This window comes from Protomyctophum parallelum (genome assembly GCF_964188405.1).
Source record: "Protomyctophum parallelum genome assembly, chromosome: 13".
NCBI classification, from domain to species: domain Eukaryota; kingdom Metazoa; phylum Chordata; class Actinopteri; order Myctophiformes; family Myctophidae; genus Protomyctophum; species Protomyctophum parallelum.
The window spans coordinates 16,394,008-16,412,661 of NC_139708.1; the positions used below are offsets into that span (position 1 = coordinate 16,394,008).

General features: G+C 41.6%; 1 protein-coding gene across 1 annotated transcript in view; it reads left to right on the plus strand.

Annotated features, from left to right (window-relative positions):
• Positions 1-189: 189 nt before the first annotated feature.
• The window catches only part of kcnh4a (potassium voltage-gated channel, subfamily H (eag-related), member 4a), a gene marked incomplete at both ends in the record, with an annotated part of 33,611 nt that continues 15,146 nt past the window's right edge, over positions 190-18,654 (plus strand). Inside the window, 5 exons of the mRNA XM_083780367.1 lie at positions 190-274; positions 12,192-12,425; positions 12,747-12,884; positions 13,809-13,942; positions 15,875-16,118. Of these exons, the coding sequence (XP_083636493.1) occupies positions 190-274; positions 12,192-12,425; positions 12,747-12,884; positions 13,809-13,942; positions 15,875-16,118 (835 nt within the window). The remainder of the gene's footprint in view (positions 275-12,191; positions 12,426-12,746; positions 12,885-13,808; positions 13,943-15,874; positions 16,119-18,654) is intronic.

The window sequence follows — 18,654 nt, forward strand, 5'->3', positions numbered from 1 at the left end:
AAAAAGAGGCAGAAGACAGTAGAAGAATCTCTGAATCTTTGCTTTGAAAGTCTGCCATTGTTGATTGACAACTATTACCTGGAAGCCAGCCATCCCTCTACCTTGTGGTGTGTGGAGCGGTCAGTTTCTCCAGTGATCTGCAATTTTGGGGGATGAAGTGACAAGAGACGGCAACATTCTCTTATTCCCATGGGCAAGATGCCTGTAATGAAAGGCCTCCTTGCCCCACAGAACACCTTCCTGGACACCATTGCCAACCACTTTGATGGAACCCGTAAGTACTGTACACACGGCTGTACCCCCATTAGTAATTCATTGCTCACTCAGTGTACATTTTCGGGGGGAAATACAGAAAAAGGGGAGCATGTGCTAAAGTTGTCTACTGTTGTCTTTTGCAACTTTGAAATGTATTTGAGCTACAGAATATCAAACGGCAATGGTTCCGCATCAACTGTAAGTATATGAAACGACTGAACAGTAAGCTCACACGCAGTAAAATCCCCAATTTTTAATTTAACTCAGTGAGAGTGTACTGCACGTACATTGGTTACATTTGTACACACTGTGGATTGTGTAATGTGAATACATTAAAACAGAGGATTTCACTGTGTAGTTCCAGGTAAAATGTGCAGCACAGTGGAGTGTTCTTCAAGAAATGTGAGTTACAGACTTTATATTGCAATTGTTTTACACTAGCCTATTCTGGGGAGAGAGCATTCAGTGAAAATTGCACATCTACAAGCTGCGTTGTGAGCTTGTAGATTGGGTATTTTTAATGAAGAGATTAGATAGAGGTAGAAAAGAAAGTGGCATAGTATGGAGAACTCTGTCTGGTCAAAGACATATTATAGGGTTTAAGTGGTTAAAATGCTTTTTGTGCTAGGAGCAGTATAATACAAATAATAAAATATATTTTTATACCACTTATCAATACTAAGTTACATTACAAAGTGCTTGACACAAAACTGAAGAAAGAAAGTAGAATAACATTTAAGGCAGACAGAATAGAAATTGATATTACTAATTAATATCTCAATCTCACAAAATTCTAAATCTAGCTCAGGTCACAGTATGAATCTGAGACCTGTTTTAGTCTACCAGTGCCTGTACTTTGACTTCTGACCCAGATGTTGAGAAAGACTGCTGCTTGATCCAAAGTAATGCCTGTAACCTAGAAAACTGGGCTGATGCAACAGGTAAGGAAAGGGACTGAGATTATAGCCATCCTATTGCAAGAGGGGTGTCAATTGATTGTGCCCTGCTGTTGCTTGTGCTTAAAAGGATAATTCACTTTCAAATCAAATAAACATTAAAAAAAAATATATCTAACTATAAATGTGCGTGTGTGTACGGTTGTAATGCACGTAACTCGAGAACCGTTTGCCCCACCGACTTCAACTTTGACCCATGCGTTCCACACCTCCGCAGGGAGTGCAGTGCCCGGCCTCGAGTCGGTCGGAACCACGGTTCTCCAGAACCACCACAAAAGGCTCTGCCAGTGGGCCTAATATGAGGCCAAGTCCTCTCACCTGTGCAATTTCCAGCCTCTGCCTCAGCCAATTGATTGCCATGGCAACCCACACCCAAACCTGACAATTGAATGATTACTTAACCAGTCCACTTTTCACAGGCAGTCAGTTTGCCGTCTTCAGACACAGGCACATACAAAGATCTCCATGTGGGACACAGACAGACGGAAGTTGACAATGGGTATTATTAGTTTACCAAGTTGCATCCTTCTCAAGTAGGCCGGTGGCCGACGGGCACGTACAGGTCTAGTATAAAAAATAAATGAAAAAGGTATAAAAACCACAGCCCCTCACGCATTTGAAGGACATTCTAATGAGTGACTATACTTACTGTACTTACCTTTAAATTCTCTGAGGAACATAGGCCATTGATGAGGCCTTCCGTCTTGTGCCCTCCGCTCCAGTTGTTGCCATGACAGCCCTTGTGCCTTCAGCTCCTGCTCTGTGGTCCTTGATCTCCAGGTGGCTCTGGGCCTTCCTCTCTTCCTCTTGCCTTGCGGATTCCATGTTAGAGCATGTTTTGTGATTAATCTGTTATGTCTTCAAAGTGTGTGTCCTATCCAGTTCCATTTCCTCCTCCTGCTTTGCATTTATATTTTGTCTTGTCTAGTGAGGTCCCACAGGTTGGAGATGGTGTTGTTGTTGGGCCAGTAGGTTCCTAGGAGGCGTCGGAGGCAGCGGTTGAAGAATGCCTGTATTTTGTTGAGTAACTTGTTAGTCTACCAGTTTTCTGAGCTGTAGAGTAGGGTGGATTTGATTTGAAGGTTTGTTGTTTGGTCGTCTTGCGTGATATGTCTCTAGCTGATTTTGGTCCATCCATGGTTATTGTAGTAGTTTTTATTGTTGATTCTCATTACCTTGTTTTTGACGTGTTGATTTTGAGCCCAAACGACGCAGCTGTCTCTAGTTTGGATGATTTATCAAATGTATTTATTTGTGTGTGTGTGTGTGTGTGTGTGTGTGTGTGTGTGTGTGTGTGTGTGTGTGTGTGTGTGTGTGTGTGTGTGTGTGGGTCTTCCAGCTGTTCGGTCAGGCTCCACTGTATGGCGGTTTGGCTATTTCTAGTTGTTTGTGCCTGTGGGGGCTGTGAGTTTTCCATTCGTTTTTTTCATTCATTTTTTTATATATATTTTTGCATGTTCACCTACCTCTACTAAGCGACCATAGTTGACACTTTTCCTCATTGACTGCATCTACAGTAGGCTGCCTCTAAACCAATGGGAGACCTACCCATAAAATAGTCTAAACGGCATAAAACCTCTGCTAAACGCTGCAACGTGAAGCTGTGTTGGCTGCATACTCTGAACACCGCAACATGGAGCCGTATTAGCTGCATACTCTGAAGGCCGCAACGCGAAGCCGTGAGCTGAGGCAGACAGGCTGCGGCACACACACTGATTATAGATGTTCATAAACGAGAGCTTGCTGTAGCTGGCAATGATGAAAGAGTCATTCTTGTGTAATGTTCATTTTATTTGAAAGTTAAATAACTCTTTGGGATTCATACAAAAAATTGTAGATCCACAAGCTCACAACACGTTACTCAAAAGTATGATGCTATTATTGTGATACATACAATGTGAGAATGCTGGGTTATATAGAACACTGTGGTTTGAATAATCCTTAGCTATTAGGAGCAGCAGGGGAGTGGGGTTAAGTGTCTTGCTCTGGAACACATTTGATTGCCACTCTAGCCACTCAGCTGCGGCCCATCAAACGGCAGTGGTTCTCGACCCATTCTGGATCAGGGCTCACTTGAAAAGCTTAGGACAAGGACAAGAGTAAGAAGGGTTTATTACCTGGAAATGCATGTGTTTACCTTTTAGATAAGAAAATGTTTACAGAAATGAAACTCACTCCACAAACACTGTCTGTTTAAAAAAAACATACTTCGAAAATGTTACTTACTGTTTACTCATTCTTAATCAGTTCTGTACTTGTTCTGCTCTTTTTCCCCTATTTGCCCGAATGTCACACATTGTAACAAGCTATTTTCTGTGAATGTTCCCCTAGAATAGGGATGATAGGATTCAAGTGCAAGTGGTTAAGGGGGACAATGATGATAAATGAAGAGCAGATCCCCAACATGTGAGAAGGGAAGATAATTACAATTAATTATGTAGAGGCAAAGAGTCAATCAAACATTACCCATGAATCTTACTCAGCTATGCTCTTTAACATGTGTGGAGGGAAAATAAATCCCACTTAAATTATTAATCATTTCAATCACCAACTCCAGGCATAGGTTATTAATGACAGCTAAAGATATAATCTTGACATTTGGCCTAATACAAGTTAACATGAATTAATGATTGACTGAATGTTTAGCCACGTAAATGGGTCGTAATTGTCACCACGTGGAAACTATAGGGGTCAAAGTGAGGACTCCAATATCTCTGAAGATATCAGCCCATGGAATAAAGCAAAAATAAAATCTCATGGCTGAAAATGTAAACCTATTGTTGTCTCCACCAGGCTGAAGGCATGGCGGGGAGAGAATATGTTTTGCACGCCGTCCGTCCGTCTGTGTGACCGTCCTTCCGTCTGTCCGTTACCAGCTAATCTCCAGCACCGTTAACCCGGTCGATGCCAAACTTTGCACACACACTCTACTGAGTCTACTCCCTTGATGCCAACGATGAACCTCTGCCCCAAATTTTCCAGAACGGCCTGTTATAGCGCTGGCCACTATTTTTCACATTTTTACCTATAACTGCACTGATCTGCATGAAACGTTAGATGCACACTCCCTATAGTCATGTGCTCAAGACGGATCTGTCCCATATTTCATATTCCATCCTAATTGGCTTTCAAAGTTTGCAGGATTGGCCCGTTTTGAACAAAAAGCATTAAATCATGAATGCAGCACGCACTTTCCTACTAGGTTGAGGAATATATCCCACCCTTTTCACATTGGCCTGTTAAGTGCCACCAACATGTGGACTTTTTCAAAACACATTTTTTGAACAAAATGCCTCAAATCATCCAATTGCCATCAAATGCATAAGAAGAAATGGCACCCTTTTCACATTGGCCTATTATAGTGCCACCAGGCACAACCTGACCTGGCCTGGTGGAGACCTGTGCCCAGAAGGGCACTTTTTCTAGTTGCTACTGTTCCACTCAACAGCCAACCAGTTGAAGAAATCACAGATTTGAGGCTCTTTGCTTTTGTGTCATTTCTGAGATTATTCATGTTTCTGGAAGATGCATCTAAACGTGTGTTCTATTTGCAAGTTTGATCACTTAGTTCAAATACTTTTTCTTAAATCTTAAATAACTAATGACCGAAAATAGCCGATCTACAAGCTTGTAGATCTGCTATTTTTGGGCATGCTTTCCCAGAAGACACGCTGGCTTCAATGGAATCCAAATGACTGAAATCAGTCGTGACTGAGAACTTTAATCCATGTCAGCCACTGAATGCTTTAGCTCTTTGTTATACACCATTCCTTCAGGTCTGCAGCCTCCACTGTTATTGACCGTGTGGGCGTTATGCCTAATTTATATTCCGCTGTACGATGGTGTTGTAATGGGAAGTATGATACTGTATGAAGATGACAATACTAAACTGTCTTGTGAACATTCACATGAGTCATCACAGCTATAGCGTCCCTTTTGCACCTCACAGTATACTGGGAAGCAAGGCTTCCACCTGTTGGTTGTCTGTCAGATGACCTATTCTTACATAGAGCCTTGTTTTACCATGTCCACTGACCACACCTCCAATGTATTTTTGCTCTTTCATTGTGTATGAGAGAGGCGCATGTAAACCGCTCTAGAGGCTTGCATTCGTGCATCCTCCCTGCAAGGCTGGTACGGACCACTCCTTGTAATAAAAGTGACATTGTTTCAGTCCACTCTCTACCTTGATTATTTCTTAAAGACTCTGAGGTAAGGTCTAAATAATCCACTACAGTGTCCTGCATGCGCACAAAAATAGATGATCTACAAGCTCACAGCAGGTCCCATTGCAACACAATGTGAGCTTGTAGATTTGGCACGGGACACCATCGTACAACTAAATATAAATTACTGCTGCTTATCGACTGCTTAGTTTCAGACAGACACCCTGCATCGCTTCAAAAGAGATGCTCTTCATTAATTTCATTGAATTGAAGCCGCTGTGATAAAGTACAAGGAAGAATGGAGCACGATAAAGATTGAATCAAACTTGATAGAAATAAGCCAGCACACGTAGTGACAAGCCTGAAAATATTTATTCGTTTTTAAATAATTAAAAACAAATAAATATTTTTCACTTGCACAATGATTCCCTCTCCTCACAGTGCAACCTTGAATATTATAAAAATAACTGGAGGAACTGGCAAAAATCATACAGAAACTATATAAAATACGCACATCACTTCATGGAGGTGCTGGGTTCAAAAAGTAACATATGAAAAGAGAAGGGAACCCGCACACTCATATGCTCCAAAAGATAACTTTTATTGACGACGTTTCAAGCCAAGGCTCTTCATCTGGTCAAAACTCAGTTTTACACTTGTTTACAACAGGGTCCACATTGTTCAATTTATCAAAACATTTAGAGACATACAAATAGACACTTCTATGTAGTTAAAGAACAGAACAGGAATTCATCATATAGGAAGCAAAAAGGGAAAAGATACATATACAGTGAGGGGAAAAGGGGGTGGGGGGTGGGGGGGATTCAGATTAGAATTGCAGCCATCCGTAGGTGCCCTTTGAGAGCAGTTTTGAAGGAGTCAAGGGATTCACATGTCTTAATGACTGTTGGTAGGGCGTTCCACATTTTGTTGCACTCCCTCTGGTGTTGTGGGTGTGGACTTCGTTTACATTAAGGAAGTATTTAGACAGGTACATGGGTATCTTGGTGGTGTATCGAATCTTGTGGACCAGACCCATTGCAAGACCCTAAGCCATCCCAGCCTGTCAAAGTGGGCAGGGGTGAGGTGGTACAAGAAACCTTGTACGAGGGCTCCTGTTAAGGTCTTCAAGGTGTTTTTGTTGACCAGTGAGGAGATCCTGTAAAGGAATCTTGTTCTTTGATTGACTTTTTTGATTACGTTGGTGGCCATTTTATCACCGGAAAGATTGGCCTCCAGGATGGAACCTAGGTAGGTAATTTCATCTTTTCGTGTGATAATATTGTCACCCACTCTAACCAAGAAGCCATCTGCCTTGCTGAGATTACTATTTGATCCGAAGAGAATGGATTCAGTTTTTCCCAGGTGTAAGGATAGTTTGTTATCAGCGAGCCAGGTGCAGATTCTACCGAGTTCAGAGCTGAGGGTCTTTTCAACCTGCAGTTTGTTCCTGTCCGAGACCAGCAGTGCTGAGTCATCTGCGAACAGGAACAAGTTGCAGTCACAAGCTGATGTCATGACGTTAACATATATTAGGAACAGTAAAGGCCCTAGTATGCTTCCTTGTGGGACGCCACAGCTCACTGGGAGGGGGGGGGACAGTGTTCCGTTCACCTCCACCATCTGTTCTCTCCCCTCCAGGTAGGATTGCATCCAGCTCGCTGATGTGCTATCAAAACCAATAGCTTTAAGCTTGTTAACCAGTATGGAGTGGTTCACAGTGTCAAAAGCCTTTTGGAGGTCCAGCATGACCATGCCGCAGTATTTGATGTTTGATGTGGTCGCTCAAATAGAGGAGGCATGTGTCAGTAGAGTCATGTTCTGAAACCAGATTGGAACTCGTACAGCAATTTATTAGTGGCAAGTTCAACCTGTTCATAGACTATTTTTTCCATCACTTTCGAGATGGAGCTTAGAATAGAAATAGGGCGGTAGTTGCCGGGTTCTAATTTACTCCCTTTTTTGTACAGGGGGGTTACTTTGGCCAGTTTAAAATCTTGGGGGACCTGTCCCTGTTTGATGGAGAGGTTTACTATGTGGGTGATGACTGGAGCTATGGAAAAGGCTGAGTCTCTGAGAAATTTGGAGGGAATATTGTCATGGCCAGTGGCCTTGTGGGGTTGGAGGGCACTCAGTTTTTTAAGTACCTCCTCGGTTGTTACCATTGACATTTTTAAATCATCTTTACAAACACCTAGGTTTTTGTAGAAGGCTTTGATGTGCTCTACACCAAAACGCCCAGAGTGGGAGGGCAGTTTGTTAACCAGCATTGTTGCAATGTTTGTAAAGAAGATGTTCAAGTGGTGGCTACATCAAGCTTGTCAGTGATGAGGGTGTTATTCGTCATGGGCCCCCACGCAATCGCGTTGTCTGCGTCACGGTAGTGACGCCCCTGGCAACACACACAACACAACGGGTAGATGAGTTATTAATTTAGCCATTGTCGTGACACATTATGTCTGTGTATTTTCCTCAATATAAAGCCATAAATGTCATCCAACTCCAAAATCTAATAAAATTATGTAGGCTAATTATACATTCAAACAAACAACTTTGCCAGGAATTGGAATATTTTTACAGTATGTGTGTGTTTGTTCTTATTGCAATAATGGGAGTTTATTCAAAGACTTAATTTATGTTCTTGCTTCGAAAATAGTCAATCTACAAGCCCACAACACATCACCAATGTAACAGGTGAAAGCAGACACATATTGGCTGGTAAATTATTGCTTTAGATGCATTGTTATTCACAACAGAGCCTTGGGTGCATCGCCCACATACAGAAAGTGCAATACAGGGGATGGGTTGAAATGCATGGAGAGGGTTCGGCAGTTTGAAGATCGTGGCTGGGCATTTGGTGTGGATTATATTTCTCACATTGTTGTGTTTTTTGATTGTTTGCTTCCCAGACAGAATAAATACATACACTTACATACATAAATGATGGAACTTGAGATGAGGACATGTGTTTCTGCGTTATTACTGTAGTGTACCGTTTGTTGGGCTGTTCTTGTCAGTGCTTCTTCTATCTGCCGGCTTGTCATCCTAGGAGAGATTTACTGCTTGTGTGTTGACCTGAATGAAGCCTGTTTTAGCCTATTCTAAATAGTGTTTCAGTACAGGGTTCCCTCCAGGACACAGCTACTCTGAGCTACCTGCTCGCCATCGCTTTAAATTGTAAGTAACCATGGTTCTACAAACTTGGAAGGAGAAAATAAAGTCTAAAGCCTCATGTATACTTTGTCTGTGTTGCACGTCAATTTTCATTAGATTTTCAAGTGGATTTTTCACTTGCTGGTGAAGTATGAAGTAGGCTTAATTAATTATTTGACGCACAATCCTTCCGCCAAGTGAAACTTAAGAGGCCATATGGTAGAATGAAGGCTGCTGTGAGTCTTGTTAGAGTCTGGTCCAAGCATGAATAGATGTTTAATTGAATGTCCACTTGAGATAATCTATGACTCTTCTGCAGTGCTGGACAAAGTACTCAACCCCAGTAGCCCAGTAGTCTGATTCACTCACGAATCAGCCTGGATCCCAGGCTACAACCCCAGTACCGGAGGCAAATACAGTAGATAGTCCTGGTAAAATATTACTGAAGTACAAGGGAAAGTTGAGTTAATTAAAGTACTATTTAAGTGGTTATTCAATTCATAATCTCTTCCTAGAAATAGTATCAAAATGTACAATATTTCTCTTTGATCTGTTAGTGGAGTGATAGTCACAATTAAAACAAATTAACAAATATTCAAGTAAAGTACAGATACTAAACATATTTACTTATTTACTGTAGTCTACTCTCAAGTACAGTAACTGTACTTCATTACTCTCCACCACCGGTAAAACACTGGATATTTTCCCCTGCAAAGTCTATTCTGATAAACAAATACTGTCTTCACCTACTCTCTCTCTATTTCAAGAGGCACTGCATCTGTGCATGCAACAAGCGTAGCTCTGAATAACTCCCTTTTTCAAGTCAGACTTCTCTGCAAAGATGTCTCTAAGGTCAAACGATAGTTCTCTCCCAAATAAAACACGCTTTCTGTCTAACTTGTGGGCGAGTGTACAGTTATGTAATCACGACTTATTGAAGCTCTGGTAACATAGCAAGGCTACAGTATAATCCCCCCCCCCCCCCCCCCCCATCATCACCACCACTGAGTTGTCATGGAAACACGAATGTAGCTTGAGTCCAGATGATGTTAGTTATTATCTTGGGGCATTATGGGATTTAGACATCAATTGCCTGTATAAATAATGCACGTGGATATTATGACTACATTCACCCAGCAGGAGGATAGCATTTACATTAGGCAGAGTTAGTTAGACGGCTTCAAATATGCGAATTAAGTGCTGAAAGATGGATCAATACGTTAGGTATCATCACACCACCACATGTCAAGATCAGCCTGTCTCATGACAGCCTGCAAAGTGCAAATTACTACATGTAATTATAGTCACGACTCACTAGCGTTTCACAGAATTTCACTAGCAGCATTAAAATGTCCACTGATCACGTGGGATCATGCACTCACACATTCTCACTCTGGAAACGCCTGGCTATAAAATCTCTGTCAAACATACCATATTCAATGAGGAAATATTGGAATAAATAGAAAAAGAAAACTAAATGTACAGTAAATTGCAGTCCAGGGCAGGATTACGAATTTGTAGGCTCATTTTTTCCTTGGAGTGACTGGAACATGTTTTTTGTAATTGATGCCAGTAGGCCTATATCCTATATAGCCTATAGATGACAGTAGGCCTATATCATTATTTTCAGTAGGTTGAAGATCCTTTGTCAGTATTTGCCACTGGCAAAAAATAAATTCTAAAGGGACTGAGGGAGCATAAGACCTACGTTCTCCAGGCAGCAGTTAAACCGTATTAAATCCAGCTACGTAGATTGTACCCATTCTGTGAGTGGGCTGAATTCACCTTGTGCATGCACTCCTTTATACACGCCAGACATAACCATCTCACAATACCCATCCTTTCCAATACCGCTTTAACTGTCAAGGTTCAAAGGTGTGTGACACAAAGATTCACTTTTTGTGGTGATTGTAAGGTTGCAAAGTGTGACCGAGCCTCATTGTCACCTTCGGGGGGAGATGTCTCATGACCACAGTTATAGTTGGTCTATGTTGGATATGTCAGGCACTGACACACGTGACACAAACACAGTTACACAAGCATAAAGATGGGAACAACAACAAAAAAATCAATATAATGAGCGTGATTGACTGGTGCTTGCAGGCTGTTGGGATTGTCACCTGGAGCCTCTAGCTCACTGTTTCCACTGGGTCGGGACCCATTTTAATGGTGTCCCTTTATTTTTTGTCATTTTGTCATATTTTATCATCATTTCAAAACATTTTCAAAATACTTCCCATAAAAAACACACATTCATTCATGGATTAAAAACAAATTCAATCATTATTTTTCAGTAATTTCATGAAGAAATCAAAGAAAAATCTAAGACATTTCATAAATTGGAAAACAAAAGTTTAACTAGTGAAAAATGCCGATCTACAAGCTTCTCGCAGTCTCGCTGCGTTGTGAGCTTGTAGATGTATTTTCACTAGTTTGGGTCCTCGGGAGACATAAAATTTCTCTTTTGGGTCATGGGCTAAAAAGTTTGGGAACCACTGCTCTGGCCTGTGTGTTAATCAGGGCCTGCCAACATGTCTGTCTGTTTTATCAAAAAGGAACACCATTGTGTAAAGAACTTAAATTCAACAAAGATCACAAAATAAGATCCTTGTTCAGTTCAATCTGCCGAATTTGTGAGCTTGTAGATTGGAGTACTTGAAGTACAAATCTGGCACGTGGCATGTTCCACGTGCTCATTCCTGCCCCCATATACTGACCCTGGTACTGTATGTTTCATCAACCCCGACTCCCCACACATGTCCTTCATACTTCATACACACATCAGCGTTCTGACTCATTTCAGAAGCTCAAAGGTGATATAGAATGCCGTGTGAATGAATGCAGAAAAATGACAGAGAACTCAAACCCATGGGAAATTAGTAAAAACATTTCCACTAACATGGTAGCTTCACCTGGTATACTCAGAATGGAGAGGTCACTTCTTCTAATTAATATAACATACAGTATCTGACACGTGCTATGTAACCGTTATATGTCTATATATGATTTTGTCAATCTTTTGCAATATTGCCATGCTTGTGGCATGATGACTGATCAGGAGTCAGGAGGATAGACTATTGGCTTTTGTTCGTAAGTGTCAACAGTGGCGTGCACAGACATTTAGAGGGGCAGGTGATCAAGTGAAAAAAGGGCACATTGTGCAGCGCATTTTGGGGCGGGAACCCATTTTGGTGCTTTAGCTATTGAAAAATAGCAGATCTACAAGCTCATAGCGCGCCACCGCGCTACGAGCTTGTAGGTCTGCTATTATTTTTTTATCGAAGAACCACTGACATAGAAACATAGCTTTAGATTGTGGGGGCCTAAATAATATATAGTAGAAGCGTTTTTTATCAAGATTTGATCAATGTCACCATGGTCCACACACTACAATTCTTTTTTTTCCTTTTTTTTAAGAGCAAAATTGCCAAAAGGGCATGGGGTGCTCTAGCACCCCCTAGTGTCTATCTGTGCACGCCACTGAGTGTCAACATATCAGTATATGTCAACTGACCACTATGTCAGTAGCCTACTCAGCTTACAGCTGAAGTAAAGTCAAGTAAAGTATAGCACCTTAAACGTGTACAGTTGAGTAAATGCATTACAGTAAGTTACTTTCCACCACTGAAACTCAGTCCTTTCATGTTCTTTTCCTTCGCAGACAGTAACTTTCTGCTGGGGAACGCCCACGGCCGCCATGGCTACCCCATCGTGTATTGCTCGGACGGGTTCTGCGAGCTGATGGGCTTCGCGAGGACAGAAGTGATGCAGAAGAATTGCACGTGTCGCTTCCTGCACGGGGCCGAGACCTGCGAGAGGGTCACCGAGCAAGTGGACAAGGCTCTGGAGGGTCGACAGGAGTACCAAGGACATGTCCGCTTCTATAGGAAGAATGGTGAGGAGAGATAAACATGTTCATGTAAACACACACGTGTTTGTATGACACGCGTCACGCGTGTTACTGTTATATGACTCAGGGTTTGCACCATAGATATAAGAAAGCTAGATGGCTCACCTGCGCTGGCCAATGGAGAGCGACGTTGCTACGTGGTGGCCATCTTACCTCGGGGCAGCATAACATAGCATGCACGCACACACACACACACGCACACACACACACACACACACACACACACACACACACACACACACACACATTTATGGTGAATTACCTCAGTTTAACCAATATGCACCATGCATTTTTCATTATTCTCAGGAAATCCGTTCTGGTGTCTCCTGGACATTGTACCAATTAAGAATGAGAAAAGCGAGGTGGTTCTGTTCCTGTTCTCGTTTAAAGATGTCAGTGATTCCTATGGGAAAAGCCACCACAACAGCAAGAAGAAGAGAGATGGTGAGTTTAAAGAGTTTAAAGATGTCAGTGATTCCTATGGGAAAGGCCACCACAACAGCAAGAAGAGAGATGGTGAGTTTATTGCGGTTGAATGCTTCCTAGCTAATTGCAGCCTGGAACACCTACAAAGGAGTGCCATATACCACAAAGTAAAATTAATTAGGGGTGCACGGTTATGAAATTATGACCATTATCCGATCTCCGATCTGCCGATACAATTCTGACCGATTACGATATTATACAGAGGACCACAATGGAAACAATATAGGGGCTTGGCCCAAATCCTGTTAATATTGCGTAGTCAATATCGGAGAGAATAATCTGGATTATTTTGAGACTGATCCGATACCGATATGGCATTTATATGGCCGATTCCGATATGCTACCGATTATATCGTGCATCTCTAAAATAAATACAAAAAAAATCTTAAAAAAAAATCCAGATAACATTTTAGACAAGAAATGGGCCATGCCGTTGTTCAACATTGAATAATTTCGCATTTAAAACAGCTTTTAAGTTAGCTTTTAAAACAGTTTTTAAAGTTAAAGTTATACTGTGTAACGTTTTTCCAATTAAACAGAAGCTATATTTGATCTAATCTTTTATGTTTCACAATAACCACAATTATAACTGCTTGTCGTTGACTCGTTAGTGAAACTGTCAGGCAGTGAAATTAACAAACCCTTCTTTCAGGTAATGAAATTAGCAAAACCCTCCAATCCTCCCCTTTACAGCTATAGGCCCCAGTTGGGACCCCACAGCATCCCCAGTTTGCAGTAATATGTACTTGACTTTTAATGTTGTTAAGCACTTGAACTGAACTTGCACTATAAGGCATCATGGTATCCAACAAAAATAAAGCTTAAATGTAACTATAATGACCTATCATTTACAGCATGTCCTGTGTCCTTTATTTCAAACAGGCATGTCAGACGATTCCTGCCAAAACAGGAAAAGCAACCAATCCGGTTTTTCCCAAGCCCAAGTGAGGGGGAGGACGGTTGTGTACCAGCTGACCAACATGTTCTCCAAGAGGAGCAAAGGGAAACTCAACAATGTGAGTCCAAAACTTTACTCTACAACAGTTTTCTATATCAGTGTTGCTCAAACCTTTTCACATCAATAACCCCCAGAGTTATTGGCACGTGTCTGCTTCTCAGTCTAACCAACTGTCTCAGATATCACATTTGTGCTTGGATTGTTTCCTCAGATTTCACATTTCTACCTATCCTATAGTGCTACTATAAATCCTTTAAGATGTCCCTTAGTCACCATTGCACATTCTTCTTTCTATCCATCTGGTACAAACTTCCTTCTTGCCCCACAAGCTTTAGAGATGTTATGCATTCATGGATATGAAAATAAGTAACCATGGACCCCAGTCAGCCATCACCAGGGTAAGTGGACAATTCTGTGAAGAGATTGGGTGGCCTGATGTATTGTTTGGTTGACAGGTTCAAGAAAGGTTCTTTGGTCAAATGTTTTGGTATGTCTTTATTTTACAGACCCCTACCAGGTAGTATATTCACTAGGAGTCCGTAGCCTGGCCCAGCCAGCGTGATTTCTGGTATAGAGGGCCGAGTGCCGCTGGGATCACGGCGGTGGATCTTATTGGTTCACCGATCTGAGCGCCCACCCCTGCCCTCCTCCTCCCCTCCCCTCCCCAGTAGGAAACAGCAGAGAACACTGACGTCACCAAATTTGGAGCGACGCCCCTCTGCACTGTAGTTCACTCCCACTATAGACCACGAAATGTGGCTATAGCCTGTTTGCCCATGCAGGCTTTTCCTTTTCTTGTGAAAACGTGTGATTGATGTATAATTGTATATTAACTCAGACACCATTCAAGTTGGGAATGATGCAGCCAAGTTGGGATTGTATGTCCCCAACTGCTAGTCTATTGATGACCCTTTTATCTCCATAGTCTCCATATTATATGGGTATAAAAGGGACACAGAAGCCTTTCTCACTTACAACAAACTTACAAACATTTTCACTCATCGGGCACTTCGCTCACATCTCTGGCAGCTCAGCTGCATGTGTGCATGGCATTTTCTGTACGATTTTGGTTGCTACAGTGTAGGAATATCTTCAGACATACTATAAACTCTTCTGTGTTCAAATAGGACAGGCTTGCTGGAATAATTCACAAGCCAGGACAAAGCAAGTTTACAGTAAACGAACAGCTGTCTCCAACAAAATCACAAATGTTTTATCAACACAACAGTTGAAAAACAGCGAAGTCTGTCTGTCTGTCTGTCTGTCTGTCTGTCTGTCTGTCTGTCTGTCTGTCTGTCTGTCTGTCTGTCTGTCTGTCTGTCTGTCTGTCTGTCTGTCTGTCTGTCTGTCTGTCTGTCTGTCTGTCTGTCTGTGTCTTCTTTGTTTGTTGCACAGCCAAGGGGGAGTGTGTGAAGTCTATTTTTAAATGGGAGGTACGATGGGGGTCTGTGGTCTGAGGAAGTGAGAGGATTAAGGCGAAGTGGGGGTCCCCAGGCCTGTCAGACTGTGAGTCAGGGACAGGGGGTCATAAATGATTCACTACCTTTTGATCAAATTCACATGCTCACATGTGCTGCTGTGCACACGCAATGTAGTGTGTATCGTCACTGTTGGGAAGAAAATATTTTTATATTCCTCATTAATTTCATTAATACAGATCTACAAGCTCCTACTATGTAGATTTCCACCTGACAGCGATGATACACACTGTGATGTATGTCTTCATGCAGAGAGGTTAAATGGATAGATTGGTAAAGAAATAAATTGTCAATCAGTCAGTCCTGTTCCTTGGCAGATGTTATTGACAGCAGCCACTGTCCACATAGTTAGTGATCAACTTGGAAGAATTGTCATCACTTTGACATTGAACATAAACGAGCAGAAGAATGCCCTAGCTTGCCCTTCATCTTTCAACGTGCAATCTAATGTGATGCTCTGGATGGATTGTCTGTACGATTCATGGCTGCTCTCTCTCTCCTCCCTCTGTCAGAGTGTGTTCCAGAAGCTCTCTCTGCCGGAGTACAAGGTGGCCGCTGTAAAGAAGTCTCGCTTCATCCTGCTCCACTACAGCATCTCCAAGGCCTTGTGGGACTGGCTGATCCTGCTGGCCACCTTCTACGTCGCAGTCACTGTGCCTTACGATGTCTGTTTTGTCAGTCATGATGAAGACAATGACCCCGCCAGTCGCAACACTATAGGCAGTGACATCGCAGTGGAGATACTGTTTATACTAGGTATGATTTTTCCATCGGGTGAAATATTTTCTTTTCTGGACAAAAAGTGCATTTTATACGTGTGGTAGGGGGCTCAGACTGCATCCACTAGGGACAGTACTAGTCTTTTGACTCCCCAAAACCATATTTGTATTGGTGTTTAGTGAAAGTGTTCTTTTTTAAGCAGTCGACAGGCAGTGCAGCCTTTCATGCATGCAGAGGAAGTTGAGAGTAGCTTTAAGGAGAACGTCCTCCAAACGCTATGGCACAGAGCTAGGTGTAAATATAAAAAAATACCTACAAGCTCACAACGTTGCGTTCCCTCACAGGTCGTCTATTTTCACTATAGTTTGGGTTCCAGGAAGACATAAAATTTCCAATTTGGGTTTCGAGCTAAAATGTTTGGTAACTACAAAGCTGTGGGGAGGTGCTTCCTTGGCCTACTGGCAGCATGCGTTGCGTGTGCGTCAGTGTGTGACATTATCCTCAGACAGACAGACAGACAGACACATTTCTATATGGCTCTTTTTCCACAGATCCACTCAAAATAATCTTCCTTAAGATGTTACAGCGTGCATCCAACAGTGCTATGAAGAGGAACCAATAACCAACCTGATATGTAATAATTATATATCAGTGCAACTGTGATGGTTGCTGTGGCGATAGATAACAATATACACCCCATATATATCCCACCTGTCCTCGACTCCTCGCCTACGCAGGGTGTCTCTGTTGCCCCAGGCTACGGATCATAATTAGAGCATTCTCACGTCGTCCCACTTTCAGTTTCCAGAGGAGTGTGATGTTAGCACAGCTGTCATTGGGCTCTGGTTCCTTCTTTATCTGTCAATACCTGGTGACAATTATGCACAGTGAAACGTCTGAGAAAATTCATTTATAGAAGTCTGAAGTACTACAAAATGTCATTTTTAGATTGTATAGTTAGTTTTGTTTAAAGATGTACTTCCACAAACTAAATGCCTTTTCGCCTACAGACATATTTTTCAGTAATCAAACACATTTATTTGTAAATAGATAATACATTTAGCATCGACTCTAATGGAGGGTAAGAAGGATTGCTAGTGCTACATGAATACTCAATATGAATTCATCCGTTGTAACTCTGAGGCCCAGATTTTGAAGATCCGTTTTACAATGGGGTAATACAGAAATTGCCCTCGCTCTGCGCACAATGGTATTATGAAAGGCATATCGGCCCGTGTTGAACGCACACACATTATGGCATACGGCGTTCCTGAATATTTTAGCATTGTGGGAGTGTCCATATGTTAATTATTTTCGCTTTGCGCAATTTGCTATTAAGCCCCTTGACCTAGAAACACTCAGCGCATAACGATTAGACGTGGGTCTGACCACCTCATAAACGCACCAAGCACTGTTTGATTTTACACTTGAGCGGCTCTGGGAGGCTGCTAGAGTGTTGCCATGTCTGTTTATTATAAGCGGCTTCTTTTTCTGTAAAGTTGCTTGTAAATATTGGTAGTTGTACTATTTTGTGGTTGCTTTTCTTGTTTCTAAAGTGGTTATTTGGGCTTTTCTCCTAATGTTGTTTAAACCAGTGATCCTCACACAGCACATTCCCATGTCAAGGATCCCCAGATGAATGCATTTGCCCAACTAAGGACGGCTAATCCAAAAATTAAATAAAACATTTCCAAGATTACTTTTGAAAATAGCAGATCTATACCAGCTCACAATGCATCACATTCATTCATTAAAACTATGAACTCTGACTGCAGGGGGATATATATAATGATCATTATAACAATGTGCAAGAACATATTTAAAAAGAATCAAAATATGTTTTTTGATTTTAATGTGGTGTCATTAAAATGAATCTGGATATGGCAGACTCACTATCTAGAAAATAAAAACATGGCACTTCATTTAAAATAGGTTGCAGACCCCTGTTATATGCGCTTATTTTTATAGACCTATTTACTTGTTTCTATGAGACATGTCTTTTTTTGTAAAATGTTGAGATTAGAAACGGCCATAATTCTTTCATTTCTCAACCTTAAAAATAAATAAAAACATCTCAATAATCCGTGGGAAGTTTGCTTTCATATGCTGTATCACACCCGATTCAAGTCTTCTTCAATAAAATGCTAAGAGCGAAGACCATATACCATCGGGGCCACAGGCACAGCATTAAGCAGCAATATTCAACTCATTCCTTCATCATGACTTGAATGAAATAAAATATAATAAACGTTATTTTACTGGTGTTTTTCAATAGGAACAAATTATTTTGCAGTGCAATAGGAATAATTAACCCAAATGTGACAAAGTCATGTCATGTCTTCTATGGTGCCAGCCTGAAGAAATGTAATAGGCCTACCACGATCCCCAAAGTGCGCATTCCGTATGTGACATCAGCTGACTGGTAAAGAGAATAGTACGGACATGTTGATTGGGTACGTCTGAAACACGCCTTAAACACACCCATGACTAATTCAAGGCCGTTTTGCGCAAACCACGGGGTGTCGAAAGCGCTTCTTAACATGCCCAAAATTGCAATATGACATACAACACG